The following is a 22,471-nucleotide window of genomic DNA, read 5'->3' on the forward strand; positions in this document are numbered from 1 at the left end:
TACATAGCCAGAACCAGAAACCAGACATTTCCACCAACCATTCCAGGCCTACTCTCTGATGGCTGCTACTTTAATTTTGTTGGACAGAATGAGATGTTCTGTATTGAGGGTCATATAGTCTTTCATTAAAAAGTAAGACATGTCAATATTTCTTATAAATCTAAGTGCAAATATCCTCAGCAAAATACTAGCAAAACTGAATACTTTAACATATTAAAAAAAGATCATATATCGTCACCAAGTAGGATTTATCCCATGAATGCAAGATTGGTTCAACATACAAAAATTAATACAATACACAATATCAATAGGATAAAAAATAAAAACTGCACAATCACATCAATAGACACAGAAAAAGCATTCTGACAAAATCCAACACCTCTTTGTGATAAAAGTACTCAGTAACTAGAAAAGAAATTCATCAACCTGATCGAGAATATTACAAAAATCCACAGCTAACATCATCTTTTTTTTTTTTACATTTATTTACTTTTGAGAGACAGAGAGAGGCAGAGCACAAGTGGGGGAGGGGCGGAGAGTGGGAGACACAGAATCCGAAGCAGGCTCCAGGCACTGAGCTGTCAGCACAGAGCCTGACGTGGGGCTGGAGCTCATGAGCTGCAAGATCATGACCTGAGCTGAAGTCAAGACACTTAACCAACTGAGCTACCCAGGCACCCCAAAGGCTAATACCATCTTTAACATTAAAAGGCTGAATGAACACTTTCTACCTAAGATCAAGAACAAGACAAAGCTATCCAATCTTGATACTTTAGTCAACACTATACTAGAGATTCTATTCAGGGCAATTAGGCAAAAATTGAAATACAATGCATCTAGATTAGAAAAGTAGTAAAATTAGGGTGACTGGGTGGCTTGTGTGAGCCCCACCCCACCTCCCGTCCGGCTCTGTGCGGACAGCTCAGAGTTCCTCCCCTGCTCGCACTCTGTCTCTCTGTCTCTCTCTCTCAAAAATAAAATAAAGATTAAAAAAATTTTTTTTAAGTAAAATCATCTCTACTTGCAAATGGCATTGTCTTCAATATAGAAAATCTTAAAGAATCTACACAAAAAAATTAGAACAAAGAAGCTCATCAAGACTGCAGGATACAAAGTCAATATATAGTAATTAGCTGGATTTCTATATACTTGCAATGAACAATCCAAAAATGAAATTAAGAAAAGTTCATTCATTACAGCTCAAAAGAATAAGTACCTAGGAATATATTTAGCAAAATAGATGTAAAGCTTATACTCTGCAAACTATAAATCATTGTGAAATAAATTAAAATAGACCTAAATAAATGGAAAGACATTCTATTTCACGGATTGGAAGACTCATATTGCTAAAACGGCAATACTCCCCCAAATTAATCTAGAGGCAATCCTTATCAAATTTCAGCTAGCTTGTATATGCAGAAATTGACAAGCAAATACTAAAACTCATAGGGAAATGCAAGGAATCCAGAATAGCCACATCAATCTTGAAAAACAACAAAGTTGATTTCAGAACTAATAAAACTACAGTAATCAAGACAGTGTGCTTTAGTAGAAGGTACTGACATATAGATCAATGAAACAGAATTAGTTCAGAAAGAAACTCACAGTTATGGCCAATTTTTGACAACAGCAACAAAATGATTCAATGGAGAAAAAAAAAGTCTCTCCAAATAATACTAGGACAACTGGCAATCCACATGCAAAGAATGAAACTGAACTTCTACCCTCACACCAAAAATAAAAATTAACTCAAAATGGATCACAGACGTAAGTGTTTCTCGGAAGAATACTTAGGCACAAATCTGCCTGACCTTGGATTAGGCAATGATTTCTTAGATATGACATCAAAGTATAAGCAACCAAAGAAAACAGATACACTGGACTTGATTAATGACTTTTTTACTTCAGAGGATACCATCAAGAAAGTGAAAAAATGGGGCACCTGGCTGGCTCAATTGGTAGAACATGAGACTCTTGACCTCAGGGTCACGAATTGAGCCCCACATTGGGTGTGAAGACTACTTAAAATGGAAGGAAGGAAGGAAGGAAGGAAGGAAGGAAGGAAGGAAGGAAGGACGGAAGGAAGAAAGGAAGGAAGAAGGAGAGAGAAAGAAAGTGAAAAGACAACTGATAAAATGAGAGAAAATATTTGCAACTCATATCTGATGAGTCTAACACCCAAAGTATATAAAGAAGTATTGTGAGCCACCTGGGTGCCTCAGTTGGTTGAACACCCAACTCTTGATTTCTGCTCAGGTAATGATCTCAGGATCATGGGATCGAGCCCCATGTCGGGCTCCACACTGAGCATGGAGCCTATTTAAGAGTGTTTCTCCCCCTCTCTCTGCCCCTCTCCCCCACTCACATTCTCTCTCTAAAAATAATAATAATAAATACAAACAAAATAAAATAAAATTTAAAAAAGAACTATTGCAACTCAATAATAAAAAACAACTCAATTTTTTTTGAGAGAGAAATAGAGAGAGAATGCATGTGAAAGGAGCAGAGAGAGAGGGAGAGAATCCCAAGCAGGTTTCACATACATTACAGAGCCCAATGTGGGGCTTGATCCCACAACCTGAGCTGAAATCAAGAGTCGGATGCTGATCCAATTGAGCCACCCAGTCACCCATGACAACCAATTTTAAAATGGTCAAGGGCATGTGAATAGACATTTCCAAACACTCATTTTTCCTAAGAAGATATACAAAGAGCAAATGTGCACATGAGAAGATTTTCAGTATCTTTATCCATTAGAGAAATGCAAGTCAAAATCACAATGAGATATAATGTCACATCCACTAGGAAGGTTATAATCAAAAGGAACAGAAATAACAAGTGTAGGAAAGGATGCAGAAAAATTGAACCCTCAGACATTGCTGGTGGGAATATAAAATGGTGTAGTGACTTTGGAAAACAGTCTGGCATTCCTCAAAAGGTTAAATACACAAGTATCCTATAACAGGGCGCCTGGGTGGCTCAGTCAGTTGAGGGTCTGACTCTTGACCTCAACTCAGCTCATGATCTCATGGTTCCTGGGATCAAGTCAGCACATCGAGCTCTGCACTGACAGCACATTACCTGTTTGGGATCCTCTCTCTCTTTCTCTGCCTTTCCCCCACTCACATACACATGTGCTCTCTCACACTCTCTCTCAAAAAAATAAACATTTAGTAAAATAATAATAATAATCCTATGACCCAATAATTCTACTCCTAGGTGTGAAATATTGAAAACGTAAGCCCACATAAAAACTTGTATATGAATCTTCATAGCTGCATGTTCATAATATCCACAAAGTATAAACAACCCAAATGTCCATTAACTGATAAAAGGAATAAATACCTGGTCTATCCATACAATGGAATATTATTTAGCAATAAAAAGGAATCAAGTACTGATAACTTGCTACAGCATAGTAAACTCTGAAAACACATTATGCTAAGTGAAAAAGGCCGGTCACCGAAGACTATATGTTGTATGATTCTGTATGCAATGTCCAGGAACAGGCAAATCCATAGAGACAGAAAGGAGACTGGCAGTTGCACACAGGTGGGGTGAAGTTGGAGGAAATGAGGCGCACCCACCAATGTGTCCAGGGTTTCTTCTGGCAGGGGGATAAAGATGTTCTAAAACTGATTGCAGTGTTGATTGTACAACTCTAAGAATATTCTAAAAATCACTGAAATGTGTTTTTTATTTTTTATTTTTTTTAGTGTTTTATTATATCTTTGAGAGAGACAGATGGACAGAGCAAGCAGGGGGAGGGGCAGAGAGAGACGGAGACACAGAACCTGAAGCAGGCTTTGCACTGTCAGCAGAGAGCCCGAGGTGGGGCTCGAACTCATGAACCGCAGGACCATGACTTGAGCTAAAGTCGGACGCTTAACAAACTGAGCCACCCAGGTGCCCCGAAATGTATGTTTTAAATAGGTGAATAATGTGGTACATGAATTATATCTCAATAAAGCTGCTATAGTGTTTTACAAAGTAAAGAACCTCTTTTTCTTGGACAGAGATCCGTGTGATGGTCTCCCCTGATTTCCCTTGACTTCATACACCCGTTTGCCAGATGGTGAGCCAAGGAAGTCAGTTTCTCTATACATTCAAAGTTAACTGGTCCCAGTGACTAATAAGGGACAGGACGAGAAGGCTAGAGGGAAGTTATCCAAAAGTACTCCATTCATTCATTTTTTTATAAGAGAAGAAACAAAGATAACTAGCCCCAGGCCAAACACCTCAGTAGCTGTGAAGCCAACATAAGAAATCAGGTCTGACAGGTGAAGCTCACAGATTCTGAATTCAGCTCACTCTCTGAGCATCACTACCTCCACCTTCCCGTCAGGATCAAAGGGGCCGCAAAGAAGCTAAACATGACAGCTGTTCTAGTCCTGTCATACCCCGGTCTCTGCAGAATCCAAGACCAAGCTAGCCTTCACGTACTTGGACAGGCACACTCTCAGGCTCTCAGCTGAAGCAGGGCTACCCTTAAATGTGAGGGGTACAGTGTACTTCAGGGACCATCCAACTCCCCTAGACACAGGAACTGAGAAACAGAGACCAAACGCCGTGCTCAAAGTCTCAGAGCTGGCTGGGTGACCGAGCTAGCCTAGAACGACAGTCCAGGCCTCCCAACTCCCAACACAGTGCTGCTTCGACCTATACCTTCTCAACATTGTGATGTGCCAAGAGGTGGGTAAGGGGAAAGAAGCATGCAGAGAACTGCCTGTTCGATCTTTGCCTAAGATGGGAAGGAAACCTTTCTCCCTCTTTTTATTTTTTTAATGTTTTATTTATTTGAGAGAGAGAAAGAGAGACAGCGTGAGCAGAGGAGGGTCAGAGAGAGTGGGAGACACAGAATCCAAAGACAGGCTGCAGACTCTGAGCTAGCTGTCAGCACCGAGCCCCATACGGGGCGCGAGCCCACAAACCATGAGATCATGACCTGAGCCAAAGCCAGACGCTCAACTGACTGAGCCGCCCAGGTGCCCCATCTCCCTCTTTTTAAAGAAACCCCAGTAGGGTGGTGCTTACCCTACCCCTTACCTGGTCTGTGATGAGAATCATGCATGATTACCACTCAAGATGGGACAAAACAAGGACCAAGATTCTCAATCACAACATGGGGCGCCTGGGTGGCTCAGTCAGTTAAGCACCCAACTCTTGGTTTCAGCTCAGGCCACGATGTCATGGTTCATGGGTCCGAGCCCCATGTCAGGCACTGTGCTGATGGGGTGGGACCTGCTTAGAGAATCTCTCCCTCTTTCTCTGCCCCTCCCCTGCACTCTCTCTGTCTCTAGATAAATAAAGTAAACTTAAAAAAAAAAAAAAAGATGCTCAATCATGCCTACTAAGTTCAGTTAAGGGTAGACTGAAACAAGTTGTAGGATGTGGAAGTGGGAAATGTGGCCTTTTCCTACCCAAAATCCATCCCCCGCTCCTTCTCTTGGTCCAAGCACACTGGTTTCCATCTAAGACAGTCTCGTGTCCATTTCAGTCCACAAGTTGGGATGAATCTCATCCCCTCAACCACCAACCTGGGACCCACGCGTAGGCAATCTATGCCTGTGGTCACAATGACTGGTTCAGGGATAAACACAAGGTCAAGTCAGATCTGGGATTTCTGCTCCAGCCATTAGGAAAGAAAGCTCTATTTCTGCTGGGCCTGCTAGCTTGGAACCATCATACCTCCCATAAGGACAAAATCTGCCTGAGAATGAAGCCAACACTTAAGAAAACAGAGCCAAGAGATGCATAAAAAGAGGCCAAGTCTCATGCCAGTGTTGGTCTCCTGAACTCAGCTGCACCAGAAGCCAGCTCAAACCTAAGTCAGTTTTAGCTGAAATGCAAGACGTTCTCATTTTTATACTGTATAACACTCAAATTCTGCCACTAAGGGAGGGGCCTGGGGCAAACGGCCCTTCTCAGCCTCTCAGTGGCCTTCTGTGGGTGGAGGCTCTGACAACTGATGCCAAAAGACCCTTCTGCTCCTAAAATGTTGTGATCCAATGAATCTAATCGTGGTCCTAAAAGCTACTTACGTGCCTAGGGCCTAATTCACCATTAACCTAACCCCATTTCCACCATTTAACACACTGGCAACTCCTTCCACACCAGGTTTGCCACATGGCCCCACATCCTTCCATGAGCCAGTTCTGCTTCATCCCAAGCATGCCATAGCAAGGCCAAGGCCTGGTCAAGGTCAGCTTGGGATCTGTTCACTCACAATCACAAGTACAAGCCATGGGGTGCGTTCAGCAAGCGGGCCTGGTCACGCTGCCAGGTGTATTTATTCAAGTTTCAACTGGTCTGCGGATGGCTGATTCCGTGGGCATGGCCGGGGAATTTGGCTTCCGGCCTTTGTGATCCCTGAATGTTTCTCAGTCTCCCACTTTGTTAGCTGCTGTAATAAGTATATCCTGGTTGTGGGGGGCAGTATAAACTGAAATGTGTTTGAGACCGGGAGATTATCCTGCTCACCTCTCTGTGCCCAGAGTGAGCCCAGGACAGATTGGGATCTTTCTAGAGATTATGCCAAAGTATACCCTTACAACAGTCTCTGAAACCAACTGGGTGGGGATGGGCCTGCAGCTGCCTATTTTCGTGGAGGTTGCGGATGAGTAAGGCGAATTGCTGGTGTCAGTATTGTCAGGGTTGTAATTTGAGGATTATATTTCCCGGAAAGAGGGCGAAGAGGGCGAGAACAGGGGCTCTTCCACTTCTCGGGACGCCCGAGGGGCCTGGAGGGGCCAACTTCCTGCAACAACTGGGGCCTTCCCGCTGGACCGGGGAGAGAGGTGGGACACGGCCACCGCCCCTCCGACCGAGCCCTGCAGCTCCGCAGACACGATCATCCGGGAACCGGGATCAGGCTGCGGGAGGGTGCCCGCACTCCTCCTGAAACGAAACGGAACTTGCCGGGCGGCATGGCTCCCTCCCCCTGCTCCCGCTCAGGGGTCTCCCGAAAGCCAGGGCCCTCGCCAGACTGTGATGGGCCACCTTCCGCTTCTCACCCTCTCGTTCCAGCCCTCCGGGGTGCAACATGCGCGCCCGGGCCCCGGGATCACGCGCTGCCCAGATGCCGGCTCCCCGGCAGAGTCCCTCACCTTACTCGCGGTGCCTTTCTGGAGGCTGCCATTCGGCGGTGACGTGCCCCGGCCCACGTCAGGGGAGAGCAGACCAGCTGATCACCCTGGGAAGAGCAGGAAGGACCGAGGCAGGCGCGCAGGCTGCAGGAGCGCTAGCCGAGGGGCCACGCCCCCTTCTGTGGCGTGCGCTCGCGCCGCGGCCCCGCCCACACGCAGGCCCCGCCCACACGCCCGCAACTACAGGCGTACTGTCAGGGAGGCGGGAAGCAGGAAGTGTGGCTGCGTTTCCACCCCAGCAGGCTTTGCCTCTCCCCCTGCAGTTGGTTAAGGGGTGGAGGCTGTGCCATGGCACATCGTTTCTGTGGTTTCTCTCGCCTTTTCCCAAAGAGAAAAAAGGGGGGCTTTGCCGGCTAAACAGGCTAGGGCGCGAAGGGGAAGGCAGGAGGGGGAAGGAGGTCAGTTACCATAGTACCGCTACAGTCTCCCTGAGGCTTTAGAGATGTCCCTCAAAATCACTTCTTCAGGCAAATTCAAAATCCAGCTAGCCACTCCATTTGGAGAGCAAACGGGCACCTCAAACATCTGAACCACGCTCCCGGCCCAACGCACCAAAACTGTGCTCCATCAGTCTTGGCCTTCTTAGTCAGTGGCTATTCCGTTCTTTCAGACGCTCAGGACATCTTGGAGTCATCCCTGCCTTCTTCGTTCAAGCACTACATACAATCAGTCAAAAAATCATATTGGCCTGGCTTTAAAATAAATCCCTTATCCCATCCCACCTGACCCCCCGCTTTGGCCGGATGCACTTGTGCGATTAATTACACTGGCCTCCCTACTGCCACCAGGCACCGGCATAGTCTAGTGTTTCAATCCTTTGAAGTCTGAGATGACTTTGCTACTCTGCTTAGCATTTTCTGATGGTTCCTCATGTCACTCAAGCTAAAAGCTCTGCTTGATCTGCCCCCTAACCTCACCTCCTTCTCTCCTCACCTTACTCATTCTGCTCATTAAACTAGCTTCCGTGCTATCCTTGAGAAGGTTGGCCACACTCATGCCTTTGGACTTGCTCTTCCTCCAAACATTGTGGCTCTCTTCCTCACCTTTCTCTCACCTTGCCTTCAAGTCATTACTTAGGTAGCACCCTCACAAAGAGACCTACTCTGACCACCCTATTTAAAACGCAATCTTCCCACCACTCCTGATCCCCTTTCTCTGCTATATTTTTTTCTATAGTGCTTATCACCTTTTGCTACAATAAAACTTACTTGTGTATATTGTATTCTGTCCCCTCTTATATACACATGTGTGCGCGCACCCGCGCGCGCTCACACACACACACAAAACATAAACATCAATGCAGAGACTGTATCTGTATTGTTTAATGAGAAACAATTCCTGACATGTAGTAGGTTCTCACTGTATATTTTCTACAGGCATGAATGTCCCTAGAATGTACAGTCCTCAAGGGTAGGGGACGCTGGTGCTTAGAACAGCACCTGGCACAGAGTCAGTACTTAGGAAATATTGGCTAAGTGAAAGCGACCAAGTCTTTAAAAGGTGATCTATACTGGTTGCTTTGACCTTAGGGAGGGCCTAATACACTTATATCAAATAGGTTCTGCTGCCTGTAAGAACTTAAGAGTTCTGGTTCTTATTCAGTAAGCATTTAGACAAGCTAAATTAGGCCCTGTATGAAAGGATTAAAAGATGTGGCGCCTTGAAAGGCAGCAGACAGCTGTTCCATTTCTCCAAAATTTCTAGAGCCAAAAAAAAAAGAGAGATTGTAAGTAAAATGACTGGTTCCAGACCACATCTGATAGATGGTGGTGAAGATCAAGTTGTAAGAGAAAAAAGCAGGAAACGTCAGAGAGACAGATACATGGGACATAAAAGAAACAGGTATTTCGTCATCACATTGTCTAGGAGGAGGCTGCTCAGAATTTACAACATCTGGCTTAGAGGAGAAAGAGAAATGTTCTGTGTTCCCTGGACTGGATTTGAGTTCCAGTGTGCTGGAGAAAAAGGCACCCCTCCCACTTTTAAACTTCTTCTGGGAGAAACTCAGAGAGAACTTATTGAGCCGAATCATCACAAAAGGTGAGAACACTAGGGTCACAGCAGGCTCTTCTGATGCTTCGGTCCTCACATGTTTGAAGAGGTGGAACAGTCACTAACATTTACTGGGCGCTATGAGCCTGACCCACAACAACCCACTGAGTAGAGGACTGTTATCCTCATTTTACTAGTTAAGGAAACTAAGGTTTGCAGAGGTGAAGTCATTTGTCCAAGTGACTAGTCAGTGGTGGGGTTCTGTGGTATGCATTCAGGCAGCAGGATGGATTTCTAAGCCTCAAACACTTAGGGACTTAAATGCGAAGGGACCCTAGAGGTCACCTCATTCAACCTCCTAGCCCATACACTGGAAAGGGAGAGGTAGCCGGATTTGTCATCAAACTCAAACTGGATGGATATTGAAAGAAGCCAGAAACATTAAGTGTGTAAAAGCATATTGTAGGTTGAATTTGTAGCCCCCCCCACACACAATTCATATATTGAAGCCCCAGCCCCCCAGATACCTCAAAATGTGCTGGTATCTGGAAATAGAATCATTGCAGATATAATTATTAAGATGAGGTCATACTGAAGTACTGGATCCCTAATCCCATATGACTGGGATCTTTATAAAAAGGGGAAATTTGGACACAGAACACAAAGTGAAAATGAAGGCAGAGATCAGGGTGATGCATCTCCATACAAGCCAAAGATTGCCAGCAAACCACCAGGAACTGGAAGAGAGTCAAGAAACAGGTTTCCCTTCATGACCCTCAGAACGGACCAATCCTGCTTTGACCTTCAAGGTCCAGCCTCCACAACTGTGAGAACATAATGTTCTGTTTGAGGCATCCAGTTTGTGGCACTTTGTGACAAGAGCCCCAGGAAACAATACAGATGGGTTCTAAATGCTCAAGTGTATGAATTATGGGACTGGTTTTTGGCCACATAACATTCATCCATTCTCTTCTGGTCACCATCCTTCTCATTCCCTCTGAAGACCCGTCCTGTCTTCCTTCCCTTGCTCCCTCGCTCTCAGTCTATGTTATTCTGGGGAAACACTTGGGATTCTGGGAGTCTCTCATGACCTAGGCATAAGCCGCATGGAAGGCCCAGCGATTGCTGTTGGACGAGGGCAATGGAATTTTCATGGTGAGCCCCAGAACAGAGTTTTGTTCCCTCCATCAGACAAGAAGCTGGATGCATGTTCTCTCGAGATGCTGCCTCTACGTGCAACGCTTGAGTAGCACCAAAGCAGCAGAAGGCAGAGCAAAGAGCTCGATGGAAGAAGAGAAGCAGAAACTTCATAGCCGTCTCTGAGCCATGAACCCCGCCATGCCGGAAACCAAATCTCCCACTGGACTTTTCACAGGTCAGCCAAAACATTTCCCTTTGTGTTTAAGTCAGTGTGACATGGATTTGCTGTTCAATGGCATTGGAAAAACTCCTCACTGAATCAACTAAGTAAGGTATATTCCATCTGTACAGCTGAATTTTATTTTATGCATGACATAGATATAATTTTATTAATATTGATAATTAATCATGAAGAAATGATAAAAGCAGACTACAAAACAATTTTTATAATTTTTAATAAATATATACATATATCTTTTCTAATGTAAATCTATTTTTTAGAATAAGAGGAAAATGATTTACAAAATGTTAACAATGCTTATCCTGAGGTGGCAGAATTTGGAATGATCTTAAGTTTTGCTCTGCTTCTTTGTTTTAAGATTGGTTTGCTATTTTTAAAAAAACTCAAAATAGTACTCATTTCCCTGACCCTCTCTCCTTTAAAGATGCAACGAAGGGCCGGTTCCATTCTCCAGATCTGAGCACATCAAACATAGTAGCCTGCCAGTATTCACCCTGATAACTGGTTGATGGCCTGACCGTTGATAGGGGAAAGCAGGCAACATCCCTTTTGATAAACCCCCAGATGAAAAGACTGAAAAACTAAAAATTCTTGTAGGATATCAAAAAAATTACAACCTCAGAGGAGGGGCTTAACCTTTTCAAACGTTTCAATTTGTACTAATAAAATTGATACTTATAGAACCAGTGATGAGTGAGACTCTCATAAATTGTTACAATATGGCCTTATATTTTTTTTGTTTGGTAAAGTTAACCAAAAGATAGGCTTGTGGTTACACCCTAGAAGGGAATGGGGGAAGAAATAGGGATTGTAGTGTCTGCCAAAACAATGTACTATAAATTAAGGGTAGGAGAATGCATTTGGCTCAGCTCAGAATCTACTCACCCTTTGTATTCAATGAAAGCTGAACTCAGACCTTTTGATATCTGAGTTCTATTTACTCTTGGCAAAGTTCAGTTCTTTGGTTCAAATAAAAAAAATTTTTTTTTAACTTAAAGAGCCCCAAAGGATTTCTTGGACATCAAATGGTTCTTGCACAAACAACATAATGATGAGCTAAGTGTAAATGAATCAGGAATATACAGAGAAAGTGATTGTAACATGCAGACCTTCCCATGATACAGCAAAAGAGGCTCAGGAAAGCTCTGTGTCTTGTCTCTCCCTTTAAGGAGGATTCCTTTTTACCGTATTTTATCTTTTTCTCAAGAAGTCGTTGTAAAATGTGGGAAAGGGATGAGAGTATATCCGGCTGTTCCTGATGTTGACTTTTCACAATCCCTTCCTGGCTGTGCCTTGAAAGCTTGGCGTTGGATAGAAACAGCACGGCCTAGAGGTAAAGGTCAAGCAAGAGACAGGTTCTGGCCGTGGCTCTGCCACTAACGAGGCGTGTGACTTTAGGACTGGCCCATCATCCCCCTCTCCAATTTCCTAGGAATTTGCCTTTGATCAGCTCCTTCCAGATCAAGTTCTAATCGAAAGACTCGAAGTTGGCAGCCTGGCAGATATGTTTTGTGTGGCTCTCACTATATTCCTTTTTCGGAACAGTTTTATCGGGATATAATTCACTTTCCATACTTTCCATGCAATTTACCCACTTAAAGTATGCAACGCAATGGTTTTTAGTACATTCAATTTTAGAACATTTTTATCACCACAAAAAGAAACCTGCATCCTTCCTATTTCTCTCCATCCTTTCTAATCTAGGTAACCACTCATCTACTTTCTATAGATTTGCCTCTTCTGGAGGTGTCACATAAATGGAATCTTTTTTTTCAATGTTTTTATTTATTTTTGAGAGAGAGACAGACAGAGCGTGGGCAGGGAAAGGGTAGGGAGAGACAGAAACACAGAATCCAAAGCAGGCTCAAGGCTCTAAGCTGTCAGCACAGAGCGAGACATGGGGCTCAAACCCACAAACCATGAAATCATGGCCTGAGCTGAAGTCAGACATTTAACTGACTGTGACACAGAATCTGAAGCAAGCTCTGTGCTGTCAGCAGAAAGCACAAGGCAGGGCTCAAACTCATGAACTGTGAGATCAGGACCTGAGCTGAAGTCAGATGCTTAACCGACTGAGCCACCCAGGTGCCTCACATAAATGGAATCTTAGAATATATGGTCTTTTGTAACTGGCCTCTTTAATTTAGGATAACATTGTTCAGGGTCTATCTATGTTGTAGTAATTCCTTTTTTCCCCCAAATAATATTCCATGTAATGTTTTCCATTCATCAGCTGATAGACATTTGGGTTGTTTCCATCTTTTTGGATACTGTGAATAATGCTTCTATGAACATATGTACAAGTTTTTGTGTGGACATGCTTTCATTTCTCTTGAGTATATACATAGGCATAGAAATGCTGAGTCATATGGTCACTCTATGTTTCACCTTTAGAGGAAATGCCAACCTGTTTTCTAAAGTGGCTCCACCAGCAGTGGGTGAGGGTTCCCATTTCTTCACATCTTATTCAACGCTCGCTATTATCTTTCTTTTTTATTTGAGTCACTTAGTAGATATAAAACGGTATGCCAGGATTTTGATTTGCATTTCCCGATAGCTACTGACATTGAGCTTCTTTTCACGTGCTTCTTGGCCATTTATTATATCTTCATGGGAGAAATAGCTATTTCGATTCTTTGCCCATTTTAAAATCGGGTTGTTGTTTTCAGTATTGAGTTGTAAGCATTTTTTATATATTCCAGATGCAAGTCCTTCATCAGATACGTGATTTGCAAATATTTTCTCCCTTTCTGTGGGTTGTTGCATTTTAAAATTCCAATTAGATAGCAACATTTAAAAAAGGAAAGGTTTGCTATTTAAAAATCTCCATCTTCAGCTTCTTTTGGAAAGGCAGCAGATTGGTTTGGCAACACTGGCTCTTCCTTCTATGCAGCAATAAGCCGCATGAATAGAGCAGGGATTTCTCCAGTAACATGGCACAGGGAGCCCTCCCTTGGACCATGTAGCCTCTTCTCTGTTACCTGTCAGGCCCCTATAGACATCCCAGTTTGTGACTTCTAGAGAATTTGACGGAGCATGGCCAGGATTTCAACTGCACTGAAATTTTCCTTGCAATGGAGTTAAGTCAACTACACCTTGCCAGATGTTTCACCTTTGGCGCTTAAACACAGAATGCCCTAAACTTTGCACCTACTAGGAAGTCCTTCACTCTTCCTGTTTAGTGATTTGGGTTTTCCAAGGCGTGGGGCAACTCACTGGGGCTTGGCAAGGTCTCCGGAATTCTGGCAGCCCTGTTGGTAGTGATGTCATGAGTGTCCCTTGCCATAATCCTTTCTCATTATTAACTCAAACGTGCCAAACTCAAGGAAATGGAATTTAAAAACAGAGTCATGGTTTGCCTGAGCTTCAGAATCCTGCATAAAAAAATCAGAAAACCAATTGCATGCTTAGGACCATAACCAAGAATAAAAATCACAATTTCTGATTAGTAAACATCCCTTCCTCCGATTATAATTTACCTGCTCAAAGCAGCCCCTTCTCAGAATAAAATGAGGCCCTCTAAAAATATGTATTAGTGGGGCAGCTAAGTTGGTGGCTCAGTCGGTTGAGCATCTGACTCTTGATTTCAGCTCAGGTCATGACCCCAGGGTTGTGGGATCAAGCCCCACCTCAGGCTCAATGCTGAACTTGAGATTCTCTCTCTCACTCTCTCTCTCTCTCTCTCTCTCTCTCTCTCTCTCTCTCTCTCCCCCCCCCCCCCCGTCTCTCTCTCTTTCCCTCTGCCCTTCTCCTCCACTCTCGCTCTCTCTTAAAGAAAAAAAAAGAAAAGAAAGAAAGAAATAGTTGCCAACACACAAAAATGAAGAGATTTCATCCCACCACAAAAAATCTATTAAGATTAGGCCTGTAGTTCCTGCTAGAATTTTCAACAGACATGGTGGAGTTGAGCCATGCTACCTGCCTTGTTCCTGAACATATTGAGTTGAGGACTCTTAATCCAGGTAATTGAGACATCTGTGAGGCATTAGTGCATTTGCTGTCTGTAGGAGGGCTCTAGGTAGTTTCACCATAAGCATCTTTGCTGCAAGCATTTTGGCCACATTAACTGATTAGCCATAAGACAATGTTGCTATAAAAGATAAAATAACAGGGCACCTGAGTGGCCTCAGTCAGTTGAGTGTCTGACTCTTGGTTTCAGCTCAGGTCAAGGTCTCATAGTTTCATGAGTTCAAGTCTAGGGTCGAGCTCTGTGCTGACCATGTGGGGAGCCTGCTCAGAATTTTCCCTCTCTCCCACTTGTGCTCTCTCTGTCTCTCTCAAAATATATAAACTTAAAAAAAAAAGATAAAATCACAAAACTAAACAGGGACATTCATTAAAAAGGACATAATGAGACAAGAAAAAGGAATAACCAAGTTTAAAAGACTATTACAAAATACCAAATATTTGAATACATTCGAAACATATAGTGTAGATTGATGGCAATACTGCACGAAGAACTGATTTTATTTTGTGGGCTGTTCCCAAGCACTCGTCTTCAAAGTCTCTTGTTTATAGTACTCTATAGGTTTTTTTACTTGTTAATTCATCTTTTCATTCAGCATCACACTTTTTCTTTTCTGCTAAAATTTCTTCCTTCATTAAGAGGGGTTGCCATTTCTAAATACAAGGATGGATATTTGTTCCTGAGTTTGTGTCGCATTGTGAAAGCCTTCCCTATCAGTGTCACATGTCTGTTGATAGACATCTCAAAGTTCTATGGGAAATGTGAGTTGAAAAATGCGCTGAGGTGCCTGGGTGGCTCAGTCGGTTAAGCTTCTGACTTTGATCTCCCAGTCCGTGGGCTCAAGCCCCGCAAGGGCCTCCGTACTGACAGCTCAGAGCCTGGAGTCTGTTTCAGATTCTGTGTCTCCCTTTCTCTCTGTCCCTCCCCAACTCACTCTCTGTCACTCTCTGTCTCTCAAAAATAAATAAACATTAAAGAAAATTTTTTAAATGTGTGCCATTATATAGATCATTATGAGGGCTGAGATTTATATAACAAAAAAAAAATGAGAGTACTGTGTCAATGGAGAAATGAAACCAAATTGTCAACCAAATATTTCTTTCTTTTATGGCACAATTGCCTTATGGTCAATCACTTAAGCGGCAAAAATGTTTGTGGCAAAGGCCTCTATGGCAAAGATGCTTACAATGAAAATACCAGGCGTGCTGCAGGAGTGCTCCCAATGTGCATGGCTCTTGTTAAAAGAGAGAAAGACAGACACCAGACAGACAGACAAATACTGGTGGGCAACTGAGATCTTTGCAGGCTTGGAGGGCTTATCAGGGGAGCAGATGATCAAAATAGGAGCACCAGAGTGCTGAGAAAGTAGGAGGAGGAGGCTAAGGGGGCCTCTGCAGGACCTTCTTTTGGCCCAAGTTCACAAAGTAAGCAGCAGATGCTACAAGACCTCCGTAGATTTCAAAGAGAAAGAAAGACAGTGTTGCCTCAGAGCACAAGTCCCCACAGGAGGAAGGTTGGGAGCGGCATGCAGTCTGGGGGCTGGGGCCCTTCTCCTCCAGGGCAAGGAGAGGGCCTTACTTCTTTCCAGAAAGCGCCCTCTAGTTTGCTCTGCTGTGCAGCACGTCAGTTCTTCTAATCAATTGCTAATTGATGATTGGGAAAAAGGGTACCTGACCCTAAAGGCTATCCTGAAGACTACTCGAACACAAAAAAAGCACTTTGCACTGTATCCGGAACCCAGAAAGAACACAATCAATGTTAGCTCTGTTATTACTGGTGAACTCCCACAGTGCATTTTAAAACTCTGATATCTATACATCTTCATAAAATCATGACTGTCAAAACTGGAGGAGTCATTGGAGACCTTCTAGTTCACCGAATGTAGGAGAAAAGCGGTTTCATCCCCCCAAAAAGAGGTGACAGCCCTGACCAGTGTGTGGCCCTATCAATCTAGGGTTTTGTCAATGCTCCGATTGTGTAAAGCAAGGCATGCCTGGAGATTGGAGGGTAGATTAGCCTGAGGGGTAGGCCTTCTTGCTATGCTGAAGAGTCACCTTTCTTGGCAGTTTTGGCTCACTACTTAATAGTCAGAAGTTAGGAGGCCCCTGGGTAAGGCTCAGAGACAAATGAGCTGGGAACTCATGGGGGAGGGCGTGATTTACATCCTCTCCCTCCCAGTTGCCCGAGCGAGCGTGTGAGGAGTGGGGTGGACGGCTCTCAGGTTGGAGTTCAGCACAGCTGTAAAAACAGCCTGTCCCCACGGCGTCCCCCAGCTCTTTGGCACAAAAAAGCTATGGAGCAGCTGAAGGAAGTAAGAGCGAAGCAGGAACTGCTCATAAGTGGAGAGAGAGTAAAACAAAAGCTTTCTATTGTATGATCTCATTACCAACCAGGTCTTCCTTCCTTTGGAATTAGGTAGAATGGGAATCATGTGGGCGTTAAATAATAAAAATGCTTTAAAATGTAATAGATTAAAAACCTCTAAAGAAGATTTTGTTGTATGTCATGATCACCAGTTCTCAGGGCCTATCAGCTGTAGACAGGCTTTAGAAGTCTAAACACCTTGAGCGGCTGTGCTGGGCTAGGCTCTGTCCCACCCTCTACTCCACCGTCTGGGCTCCAGCCTCTCCTTCCTTTTCCTCTGAGGGAACTTCCTCTGTGCCTCAGGACCTTTGCACATTGTAAATGTCCCAAGGGGCTGCAGATTCCATGAAACAGCAGTTGTGCTTGGATCAGGAGACCAGGACTGGCACGGAACTTAGAGAAAAGAGGATTCCAACTAATCTCTCAGAGAAGCAGGGGGACAAACTAGAAGGAGGCCTGGCTCTTAGATGACCTGGCTCTGCCGAATGCTGAAATCAATGACCTCAGGAATCAATGCCCCAGTGGATCGTAATTCATGGAGCTGAACTCCTAGAACTTACGCACTTTCCTGTAAGTATATTATACTTCAATTAACACTTTGCTTAAAACTACTTTTAGAAGAAAATACAAGAGACTACCTTGGGGTCAGGAAGGATCCTGGGGTAAGGAAAATTTTCTTTAATAAGACACAAAGAACACAAATCATTAAGGGAAAAAATTGACTAATCAACCACATAAAAATTTTTAATTAAGAGGGAAGCAGAAATTGGGGCACCTGGGTGGCTCAGTCGGTTAAGCGTCTGACTTCTGCTCAGGTTATGATCTCATAGTTCGTAGGTTCGAGCCCCTCGTGTTGCTCTGTGCTGACAGTTAGCTCAGAGCCTGGAACCTGTCTTCAGATTCGGTGTCCCCCTGCTCGCACTCTATCTCCTAAAAAATAAATTAAAAATATTTAAAGAAAATTTTTTTAAAAGAGGGAAGCAGAAATAATAACAGCAGCGAACTTACAAACAGCTTCACTATAACAAGGAATAACATCATGAATAGGTAACATTTATTTTGCCATGAACTTTGCCAAGGCCTTTGCAAACATTACCCATTGTACCCTTATAATGTCCTGTCAGGTCAGCACCGTGATCATCCCCTAGTCCTCTCCCCCTGCGGGTTGCCCCAACATGGCCAAACTCATTCCAGGCTCTAAACACAGTTTCATCCATCTGGGAGCCCCTTCCCCTCCTCTTCTATCTAGTTCTACTAACCTGTCAGGCCCACCCAGAGCCACTCCTATTCTCCGAAGTCAATCTTTATCACTTTAGGCCAACATTGCCCCATAGGAATTTCTGCCAAGTAAAAATAATAATTTTTCACTGTCTAATATGGTCGCCACTAGCCCCATATGACTACAGAGTACCTACTATGGTGAGGATGACCGAGAAGCTAAGTTTTTCAATTTATTCCATTTTAACTAATTTACACATAAATATCCACCCGTGCCTAGAGGTCCTGCTCTGGACTATGCTGGGTCACTGTATTGCCTTGATTTTATTCCTCCTCCAAGAACTGAATACAAAGTTGGTTAGTTCTCTAAGTATTTTACTTGCATAAGTGTTGCCTTTGGGGCTGGACCATTAGCATAAGGTGGCAGTTACAGAGAGGAAAAAGCTACTTTTGTGGCCCTACTATTGGTACACAGTGCTGAGCACGGAACAGGTTGGTCTCCTGCTAAAATCAGTTGTCACTCGGAACAGGGAAAGGTAAAAATGCAAAGCCAAAAGCACTGGTGACCCAAAGTAGTTGATGCCCCACTATGGAGAGGTGAGGTGGGGAGGGATGCAATTTCAGTGAAGAAGCTAATAGGTCCCCTGTGAGAGAAGCCAGTGCCTGGAGCCCAGATGAGGGCAGCTTTAGCCCTAGCCAAGTACGTAAACGCCTCTGAGACCTCCTGCATTTCCTGGAAACCTCATTTTGCACCTTAGAAGTGGCTCACACTTTCAGTAAACACCTAAGTCCGAGGCAGAGTGCAGAGACATTGCGGCAGGGGGGAAGGAGCCCAAGCACCCCCAGGTGCTAACGTGAGGCGAGTCGTTAACTGTGAAGCCTTCCTGTGAAGCTGTGAACTCTCCCTCCCCTTCTCAGAAACACGCTCATTGAGATTTGCTCTCCGGAGTGCGGACTGAACAGCAATGGTGGAAAGAGCAGGAGTCGGTCCAGGGATACGTCTGTGGGCCCGGTCACCACAGCTTGTCCTTTGACCCTGCCCACCAGTCTGGGGGTTTTCCATGGGGACAGACCTGAGGAAGGGGTCAGAGGGTGCTCCCAGTCCCCTGAGACAGGAAGATGGAAGACATGAAGGGGCTACCGCCAACTGCAGAATGTTTATCAGATCCCCCGAAGGCATAGACACTCCTGCCGGTCAAATGGAGATTTTAAAACAGATAAAGGTTGAGTTGCAAGATAAAGATAAATGTACAAGCCAGAAGATTTGGGAAGCCTGGATTTCGTGGCAAGTAGTGTACACAGTAGGCAGTCTGGGAGGTCCTTGAATTGAGTTTGAAGGGGCCCCCAGTACCTACGTTTAGGGGAACGGGGGAACGCAGAGAGGAGTGGAGAAAATTGCTATCCCCCAGGATGCCAGGCTGCCCCTGGAGGGTATCTGTGGGCTGACAGGGGAAGAGGAGGAGCAGGAACATACCTGGGTACCTGGTATGCCATCTGTCCCTACCCAGTCTGGGAGAAGGAAGAACTTGGGGTGTGTAGGCTGTGGTCTGCTGTCTATAGTAAATTCCAGCCCCCACCTGCTAGGCCCACACCTGCCCACCCCCATCCAGAGAAAAGCCCATCAATAGGTTAGAGGCCTGATACAAAAAGTACTTCCTCTCTAAGCCCCTATTAGGAAAAAGATAGCCTTCTCCCTCTTCTCTGAATTGTACCCTCTCTCTTTTGACCTTCACAGACAGGGTCTGCAGGGCGAGGTCTCCTGTCACTGCCACCACTGCCTCACTTCCCCTCTCTCCTCCCTGACTCTCTTCCACCAACTGCATCCCCCCACAGAGCCCACCAATGACCTCCCAGCCACAGACACTGCTGAGGCCTCAATCGAACCTGGCCTGCCTCCTTCATGAACGGCTCTTCCTCTGGGCCTTCTTGCTACGGTGCATGTTCCCTCGATGGCTCCAGCCTCCTGGCTCTCCCTTCTGCTTTTGTATTTGTCAGGGTTCCTTCTCACTTTCCCTGCACTGCTCTTGGGCCCTGGCTCTGCACTGCCCCGGGCACTTGCCCTGAACCTACTTGCCTCCACTGTCATGTCTCGAACTACATATCTACATCACCAGTCCAGACCGATTTTCTGAGTACTGCGTCCTTTTTCCTAAGTTTCTGCTCAACTGCATTGCCCATGTATTCTGCAGGCAATTAAAACTCAACACGTCCAAAACTAAAATTATACTCTCTGTCCTTGAAACTTGATTCTTTTGTATTGACAAATATTTAATCCCATTCTATTCACGAATAAAAAGCCAGAGCCTAATGAGATGCATTTTTGCATTTATTTCCCTTCTTTTTGTCAAGAGTATGTGGATTTCTATTCAGGCAGGACCCCTGTCCATCCCACCCCACCTCCAGCCCATGTGTGTCTGGGGAAGAGGGTGCCAGGCGTGGTCCCTGTTTGCCAGCATATCCCCCATCCTTTGGGGGCCAAAGCTTTGGTTTAGGAATAAGTAGCATATGGCCTAGGTTAGGCCAGTGAGATATGAGGAGATATTCTCTGGGGGAAAAAAAAACTGCCTTCACCCTGGTTCAACTTGTAAGTGTTGAACAACAAATGTTTTTGTCCTAAATGATGTAAATAAGGAAGCATGTGCCTCCCAGAACATTCTGTAAGCCATCTTGTGATCATAAGGCAGCCAGTCTTATGATCTGGCTAGTCTACTAGCCAGACCTCTAGTAGAAAGCCTAGAGGTCTGAGGGGAAAGAGAAGAAACTGAGTCTTCGGTAAACTTCAGGATCAAGCCTCACCTGAAGGCCACCTTACCATCGGGCTTGTCAAAATCTTCCTTTTAATTTTAAGGCTTGTCAAAATCTTCCTTTTAATTTTAAGACTACCAGACCTGGACTTTCTGTTACTCGCAACCAAAATGCCCTAAGTGATTACTAGTGCCCTAGTAATAAGCCCTCAGTAACTATTTGTTGAATTGAACTGAATCCTAAAAAAGCATCAATTAGGTATTGAGCTCACAGCAATATAATGCCTTGATCCAGGTAAACTACACATATCTCATTAAGAACGCATGTCACTGGCAGAGACTACTGGGTTTAGAGGTTTCTGGAAAGAGTAGGAAGGGCCTCAAGTCATACCATGGAATAGCTAATCAGACAGCCAACACATGAGCCTGGCTTTCTCTCTGTCATGTCCTTGTCTCTAAATCCAGGTCATAAAACTTGCACTTCCTTCTACTGCCCCTCTGTCACAACAAAGTTGGGGAATCAGACGTATTATATTTTATAAGGTTTCTTTTCCCACAGCAAGTACAGATGCTATCTGTATGAAGGACACCTTAGTAATTAATCTCTTCCTCCCTTACAGAGGGGTCTTTTGTTTCTTGGAAACTTGTAAGAAGACCCCTTAGGTTGGCTCCTTAGGTTAAGAAAAACCTGTAATCAGGTATCGAAATCACAAAACAAAATTATCAAGCTATAAAGAAATATGGAAAATGAGAGACATGAACTAGATAGAGGGTTTCCATCACACTTCCTAACGCACTGGTAAATCACAGCCCACTTGTGATAAGAGTTGTAAGTGTGTTCTTATTACAAGTTGTCTAAGTCTCATGTTTACTATCGTGAACATCTGTTAGTTTCACCCACCCAGCCTCTGTTCCCCTGGTTCCTGGTAACAGCCCCTCAATTTTCCTTTGGGGAATAGCGCACACCCACACTGAGACTGTTTGATTCAGATAAAGCTGACCCTACCTCCATGGAAGATGGAGGTGGGGAGACAAAATACAGTCCCTGCCAATCAGCACATCCCACAGACCAAACCCAAGGGCTGATTCAGAAACAGCAGGGAGTACTTTCATGTCATTCCAATGAGTCTTAATCCTAGCAGTTATGCTGGAACTATTGGTAAAATAAAGCTCTTCTTTCACAGAGGGCACTAAACTATGCGAATACAAGCCTACGGCTGCCAGCAGTCATTTATCACTCATGAAGAGACTCTGTCTGAAAATGTCAATACAAAGAAAAGTAGAACCTAGAGACGGATAGTGTAAGTCCTAATGAAACCATCTGAGACCCTGGATCCAGCCATGACTGAAGCTTCTGGTCCTGGATGTTCTTTGGTCACACAAGTCTGTAAATTTTACCTTTTGCTTAAGTCAATTGGGGTCGAGGTTTTATATATGAGGATCCTGAGTCTGCATTTTTGGAAAATAAATTGAATGAAGTCAAGGGTACCCTCATAATAACATCTCTCCTGCTTACATTCTGATATGCTTTTTTGAGTGAGAAAGAAAAGAGCCAACACCAGCATGACGCTTGACCTATGATTTAGATGCCTTTTGAAGTGAGAGACCGAAAATCTGAGCCTGCCAGAGTAGTATTTCCTGTTCTTGACCATGATTCATG

General features: G+C 44.3%; 1 protein-coding gene across 2 annotated transcripts in view; it reads right to left on the reverse strand.

The window, feature by feature from the left end:
* Window positions 1-7,242, reverse strand: part of XPNPEP1 (X-prolyl aminopeptidase 1) — a 57,287-nt gene extending 50,045 nt beyond the window's left edge. The window contains exon 1 of one of the 2 annotated variants that reach the window (XM_029932552.1): window positions 7,107-7,242. In XM_029932552.1, coding sequence (XP_029788412.1) covers window positions 7,107-7,138 — 32 coding nt within the window. In that variant the 5' untranslated portion in view covers window positions 7,139-7,242. The remainder of the gene's footprint in view (window positions 1-7,106) is intronic. The other variant, XM_029932554.1, reaches the window with a different exon arrangement.
* Between the last annotated feature and the right edge of the window lie 15,229 nt (window positions 7,243-22,471).

The sequence above is a fragment of the Suricata suricatta genome, chromosome 2, assembly GCF_006229205.1.
Source record: "Suricata suricatta isolate VVHF042 chromosome 2, meerkat_22Aug2017_6uvM2_HiC, whole genome shotgun sequence".
NCBI lineage: Eukaryota > Metazoa > Chordata > Mammalia > Carnivora > Herpestidae > Suricata > Suricata suricatta.